At 34.0% G+C, this 6715-nt stretch overlaps 1 protein-coding gene across 1 annotated transcript; it reads left to right on the top strand.

The window, feature by feature from the left end:
- Positions 1–223: 223 nt before the first annotated feature.
- On the top strand, positions 224–3257 carry LOC114386015 (protein MAIN-LIKE 1-like). Its single transcript, XM_028346030.1, has 4 exons — positions 224–229; positions 1534–1656; positions 1738–2164; positions 3106–3257. The coding sequence occupies exons 1-4, from the start codon at positions 224–226 to the stop codon at positions 3255–3257; spliced, it is 708 nt and encodes a 235-aa protein (XP_028201831.1).
- The last annotated feature ends 3458 nt before the right edge of the window (positions 3258–6715 follow it).

Here is a 6715-nt window from a genome sequence, read left to right as displayed (position 1 = left end):
TGTATTTGTTTTTTGGTGATATTGTTGTGTTTTCATTGTTTTTTGGTGTATGTTTTGCCGGAAAAAATGATGTTTTGCCGACAAAATGGCGTTTGGTCATATTGTTGTGTTTTCATTGTTGCATGATGATATTGCTATGTTTTCATTGTTTTTTGGTGTATGTTTCTGCTGTTGTCGGTTTATTTGGTAGCCTTTCCGAAAAAAAGGTATTTTGCCGGAAAAAATGGCGGTGTGCCGACAAAAACCCATACGGATCACTGATCCGTATGGTTCACACGGATTGATGATTCGTATGAACCACTGATCCGTATGGGTTTTTTTTTTTGTTTTTTTTAATATATTGTATATATATATTTGATATTTTTTAATATTGTCTGGCGTTATTTTTTTTGAAAATATTTTTTTTAAAACTTTGCCATACGGATCCGTATGGGTTTTTTTTTAAAATTTTTTTTTTCAACTGATACAGATCACTGATCTGTTATGGTTATTTTGTTAAAAAAAATTATAACGCATACAAATCACTAAGTGATTTATTTTTTAAAAAAATTATATAACCAATCCGTATAGTTTTTTTTAATTTATTTTTAAACACATACAAATCAGTGATCCGTATGGGTTTAAAATAAAAAAAATAATTATAACCCATACAAATCACTGATCCGTATGTGTTTTTTTTAAACAGTTTATAAGCCATACGGATGACTGATTTGTATGGTTTTTTTTTTAAATTTTTTTATTAAAAATTTGTTATGAAGGTGAAATGTTTTTTTAAAAGAATTGTTTTATAAACCATATGGATTATCAATCCGTATGGTTTTTTTTGTTATTAATTTAATTTTGTTGTTTACTGATTTTGTTAATAAAATTTATTGTAATTATTTTTTGTAATGTCTTAATCATTTGTGAAATTTAATGATTAATGAAAATGTATTATGTATGGCCTGATTTGGTTAGTGTTATTGATTAATTAGCTTGTTATTTTATTTAATTATGTTTGTTAATATAACATTACATTTGATTAGATTAGGAATAATAGATTAGATATCCCATATGAAGAGTAAGATTAGCTTACTAAGATTATACTAGATTTCCTATATCAATAGTAAGATTAGATTAGATTTCACAACTTAAGACTAAGATTAGATTAGATTTCCTAAATTAAGAATAAGATTAGATTAGATTTTTCAAATTAAAACTAAGATGAGATTACCTAAGATTCGAAAAATAACACTATATTTAAATTAATTAAAATTAGTTATAAAAAGTAATTTTGATGTGAAAATTAAAAATGATTGGAATCACGCTTTAGGGCCATTGAATATAAAAAATAGGATAATTATTATGTAGATAATGGTTAGAACTAGAGGTCTTGGTCGCGCTTTAGGGTGCGCAGTAGGAAAAGTGATGGGGAGGAGAGGCGAGAGTGATGATGATGTCCCCCAGAGGCGAAGGCCTACTGCATCAGCCCATAGATAGAGACAAGTTGTTGTGGAGGATCCTTCTACGACCAAGAAGGAATTGGTCGACTAGCAACCAGAAGCACCTGTTGAAAAAGGTGATGCTGATGTTGAGGGTTTTCCAAGCGGATCCCATGACACATCAGTTCTTAGTGATTTTGAAAATCACATTGCTTTGAGCGTGTGGAATGGAGAGGTATGTAATTTTTAAAAAACATAAAGAACGTAGTTGAGTAGTTAATTATTTTTTTACATCATTCATAAATATTGTTTGCAGGAACGTCTTGAGTTGAAGCTATCTTTCCATGGAAGGAAGATGACTAAGTTCGGGAAGCCTGCCGCAGAGATTGAAGGCCTTGTGGTGGCCAGTGGACTGGGTCCTTTGATTGCTTGTTCTCTAGATACAAGCGATCATGGACTAATGTCTGCTTTTGTGGAACATTGGCATAAGGAAACAAGAAGTTTCCATTTGCCCATCGGAGAGGTGACTATCACCTTGGATGACGTTGCATCTTTGTTACATTTTCTTGTTTTAGGGGCGTTCCACAACTTTGAGCAGCTTCATGTCGACGACGCTGTCGAGATATTGGTGGAGTTACTCGAGGTCAGTGCTGCAGATGCTAGAGCTGAGACCATTCAGTGTCACGGGTCTTATGTGCAACTATCGTGGTTGCGCGAGTTGTATGAGCTGAAGATTGAGGCATGTGAGTGGATTGTAGCAGCACAAGCGTATTTGTTGCATCTCCTTAGATGCACACTCTTTGCTAACAAGAGTACCACACACGTGCACGTGATATTTGTTAGACAAGTGGCCTCAGTTGTCTTAAGAAGGGGGGGTTGAATTAAGATACAAAAACTATTCCCCAATTAAAAATGTCACTCTCTCTTTTTGGATTAACAATGCACCCTTAATATGAATTACTCAAAATACAATTCAAAGTAAACTTATTTAAAGCAAAAGACAAATAGCAATAAATAAAAGAAGTTTAAGGGAAGAGAGAATGTAAACTCAGTTTTTACACTGGTTCGGCCTCACTCTGTGCTTACGTCCAGTCCCCAAGCAACCCGCTTGAGATTTCCACTATCTTGTAAAATGCCTTTTACAAAGTCTGAACCACACAGGGACAACCCTTCTCTTGTGTTCAGAAATCCTTACATCTTAAGAGACCTTCGATTTCTTAACCAAATCTCTTTGAATAAGAAGAAGAAGAATTCTCTTTAAGAGAAAGATATTACAATTGAAGATCAATTAAGATTCCTTACTGAATATGCAAGTGTTTGCCCAAGGAATATTTTTGAGAGGATAAGACATTTTGGTTTTGAGAGGATAAGACAATTTAGTTTAGAAAAACTCTCTTAGGAAGTTCGCGTCCCAAGTCACCTATTTATAGGCCTTTGATGGCCATTCAAAAATCTCTTGAACAGATATGACTCTTGGGAGTTATTTTTTGAAGAGTTGTGACCCTTGGGAGTTATTTTCTGTAGAGTTGTGACTGAAGAGTTGTGACTCTTAGGAGTTATTTTCTGAAGAGTTGTGACTCTTGAGAGTTATTTTCTAAAGAGTTGTGACTCTTGACTTGGATCAAACTTGAGAAGCGCTTATCTTTGGGATCATCAAAACTTCAAATCATATATGCTTTTACAGTATTCTTGGATGCATTGAGTAACCTGACACAGAGTGCGGGTTACGCTTGGGGCGCTGCTGCACTTGTGCACATGTATGATAATTTAAATGACGTGTCGAAGAGCACGGCGAGGCAGCTTGCAGGATATATCACTCTGTTACAGGTTGGTTAAGATTTGACGAAAATTTTTTAAATTGAAGTTTTTTTATTATATGCTGTCATGTATTTTAATAAATATGTTTGTAAAAAATATGTAGTGTTGGATTTACGAGCATTTTCCGTCCGTCGGGAAATAAATAGTTTGCTGAGGCCATTATTCTTGAAGCTTCTAAACTTTTTACAAGAATGAAGATCTGATACCACTTGTTAGACAAGTGGCCTCAGTTATCTTAAGAAGGAGGGGTTGAATTATGATACAAAAACTATTCCCCAATTAAAAATTTCACTCTCTCTCTTTTTGGATTAACAATGCACCCTTATATGAATTACTCAAAAGACAATTCAAAATAAACTTCTTTAAAGAAAAAGATAAATAGCAATAAATAAAAGAAGTTTAAGGGAAAAGAGAATGCAAACTCAGTTTTTATACTGGTTTGGCCACACGCTGTGCCTATGTCCAGTCCCTAAGCAACCCGCTTGAGATTTCCACTATCTTATAAAATGCCTTTTACAAAGTCTGAACCACACAAGGACAACCCTTCCCTTGTGTTCAGAAATCCTTACATCTTAAGAGACCCTCGGTCTCTTAACCAAATCTCTTTGAATAAGAAGAAGAAGAATTCTCTTTAAGAGAAAGATATTACAATTGGAGATCAATCAAGATTCCTTATTGAATATGCAAGTGTTTGGCCAAGGAATATTTTTGAGAGGATAAGACATTTTGGTTTTGAGAGGATAAGACAATTTAGTTTAGAAAAACTCTCTTAGGAATTTTGTGTCCCAAGTCACCTATTTATAGGCCTTTGATGGCCATTCAAAAATCTCTTGAATAGATGTGACTCTTGGGAGTTAATTTTTTGAAGAGTTGTGACTCTTGAGAGTTATTTTCTGGAGTTGTGACTCTTAGGAGTTATTTTCTGAAGATTTGTGACTCTTGACTTGGATCAAACTCGAGAAAAACTTATCTTTGGCATCATCAAAACTTCATATCATATATGTTTCTACAATCTCCCTTTTTTGATGATGACAATAATTTGAAATCAAGATAAATGATATACAATTGATAATATGTGCTCACAACCCTTACTCCCCCTTAAGATTGGAATTTATGCCTAAGTTTTATGATAAATTATACCCTTGTTCTCTCCCCCTTTGGCAACATCAGAAAGCCAATAACGTCTAGAGAAAAGAACTAAGGCAACATTAAAACCATAGCACAATCCATCCAAAAACTAAGTCAATCCATAGACGACACCAAACACAAACAAGTCTTAATCAACCAAAACAAAGTCTAACAATAACCAAACACAAAGCAAAACATAATGAGAAACATCAAAGACAACCATAATCAAATTACTAAAGCAATAAAAGCCAAAATACAAGGCTAAGAAATAATTAGAAAACTAAGGAAATAAAGCATAATAGAAATAACTAAGAATCGGCCAGGGGATCAAAGCAATGCTGGATAAAGCTCATATCATCTTGAAGTCAGGTGATCCGAGTATTCATCCCATCAAAACGAGTATCCATCGCATCAAGACGAGTATCCATTGCTTCAAATCGCTCACCCACAAAAGCTCGAAGTTCACATAGTTTTGTGAGGACTTCAGTCAGAACAACAGAGAAGTGGATGTGGAAGCAATGCCTTCCAAGATTATTTTGATGATGCCAAAGAATCAAGAGTCAAGCAAGTTCCAAAGAGTCAAGAGTCAAGCAAGTTTCAAGAATCAAAATCAAGATTCAAGAATAATCAAGACTCAAGATTCAAGAATCAAGAGAAGACTCAATCAAGATAAGTATTAAAAGAGTTTTTCAAAAACTATTGAATAGCACAATTTTGTTCCAAAGAAAATTTTTACCAAAGAGTTTTACTCTCTGGTAATCGATTACCAGAAGGCAGTAATCAATTACCAGTAGCCAACATTGTTTTCAAACTGATTTACAAAGCTGTAATCGATTACCATAATCATGTAATCAATTACCAATGTTTTAAAACGTTAGATTTCAAATTTCAAGAGTCACAACTTGTGATAAAACATTTTCAAATCATTTCAAACTTGTGTAATCGATTACACAATACTTGTAATCGATTACCAGTGTTTCTAAATGTTTTGATTTTCAAATTTAAACATGAAGAGTCACATCTGTTGATGTGTAATCGATTACACTACCAGTGACTTGTTTTGAAAAATAAATTACCAAAAGTCACAATTATTAAGGTGACTTGTTTCTGAAGATTTTTTCAAAAGTCACAACTTTTTTAAGTGACTAGTTTTCACAAAAGTCACAACTCTTAAAGTGACTAGTTTTAAAGAAATTACCAACAGTCACAAATTTTAATTTGAGTAATCAAATGATTATAAATATGTGACCATGGCACGAATTTCAAATACTAATTCCTTTTATGCATAAAAGATTTCTTTCATTCATTTCTCTTCATCTTTCTAAAAGTTTTTGTTCAATACTTTCTCTTTCAAGAAAAGTTCATTGACCGAAAACTTGTGCTATTCTTTTTCTTCATTCCTTCTCTCTTGTCAAAAGATTCAAAGGACTAACCACCTGGGAATTCTTTTGTTTCTTCCCTTCTCCCTCTTGACAAAAGATTTCAAAGGACTAACCGCTTGAGATATCTTCTGTTTCTTACAAAAGATTTCAAAGGACTAACCACCTAAGATATCTTTTTCCCTTTCCCTTTAAACAAAAGATTTCAAAGGACTAACCGCCTGAGATATCTTTTGTTTCCCCTTACAAAGATTCAAGGGACTAACCGTCTAAGAATTCTTTGTCTTAACACATTGGAGCGTACATCCTTTGTGGTACAAGTAGAGCATACATTTACTTGGGTTGTTATACTGAGAACAAGAGAGGGTACATCTCTTGTGGATCAGTTCAAGTGGAGCGTACATCCACTTGGTTGTTCAAAGAGAACAAGGGAGGGTACATCCCTTGTGGATCTTTGCTTGTAAAGGATTTTACAAGGTTATTGGAAATCTTAAGAATCGGTGGTTGCTTGGGGACTAGATGTAGGCACAGGTTGTGGCCGAACCAGTATAAATCTTGTGTTTGTCTTCTTCTTCCCTACACTTTTTATCTTTCCGCTATGTACTTTTTATTTCCGCTTTACTTTTGTCTAAGTTATTCTATTCTTTACTTTCTCATAATTTAGTTATAAAGCCTAATTAAATCTAGTAATATTAAGAAGGATAAATTTTTAATTAGTCAAGACACGTTCATAATTAATTCAACCCCCCCTTCTTAATTATTCCGAGACCACTTGATCCAACAGTGGAATCACCCTTTTGTGGTGGAGGAGATGGGGTACGCTCGTATGGAATAGGTGGAGGCAAGTCTTTTTTGTGAATCCACTGACCATCAACATCCTTTCGGTAACCAAAGGAGGTAAACACACTGGTACCAATGGAGAAAGACCTTTTAACCTTGACATATGGTTCATCATCCAAAGGAACATTG

This window comes from Glycine soja, chromosome 15 (assembly GCF_004193775.1).
Source record: "Glycine soja cultivar W05 chromosome 15, ASM419377v2, whole genome shotgun sequence".
NCBI classification, from domain to species: Eukaryota; Viridiplantae; Streptophyta; class Magnoliopsida; order Fabales; family Fabaceae; genus Glycine; species Glycine soja.
The sequence above is the reverse complement of the archived record's forward strand: the minus strand, read 5'-3'. Positions and strand labels throughout refer to the sequence as shown.

Bases quoted from the DNA above. Each gene is read 5' to 3' on its own strand.
- LOC114386015 (XM_028346030.1), top strand. The intron at 1,657-1,737 runs GTATGTAATTTT...TATTGTTTGCAG, and splicing joins TGAGCGTGTGGAATGGAGAG to GAACGTCTTGAGTTGAAGCT. The intron at 2,165-3,105 runs GTGAGTGGATTG...ATGCTTTTACAG, and splicing joins TGAGCTGAAGATTGAGGCAT to TATTCTTGGATGCATTGAGT.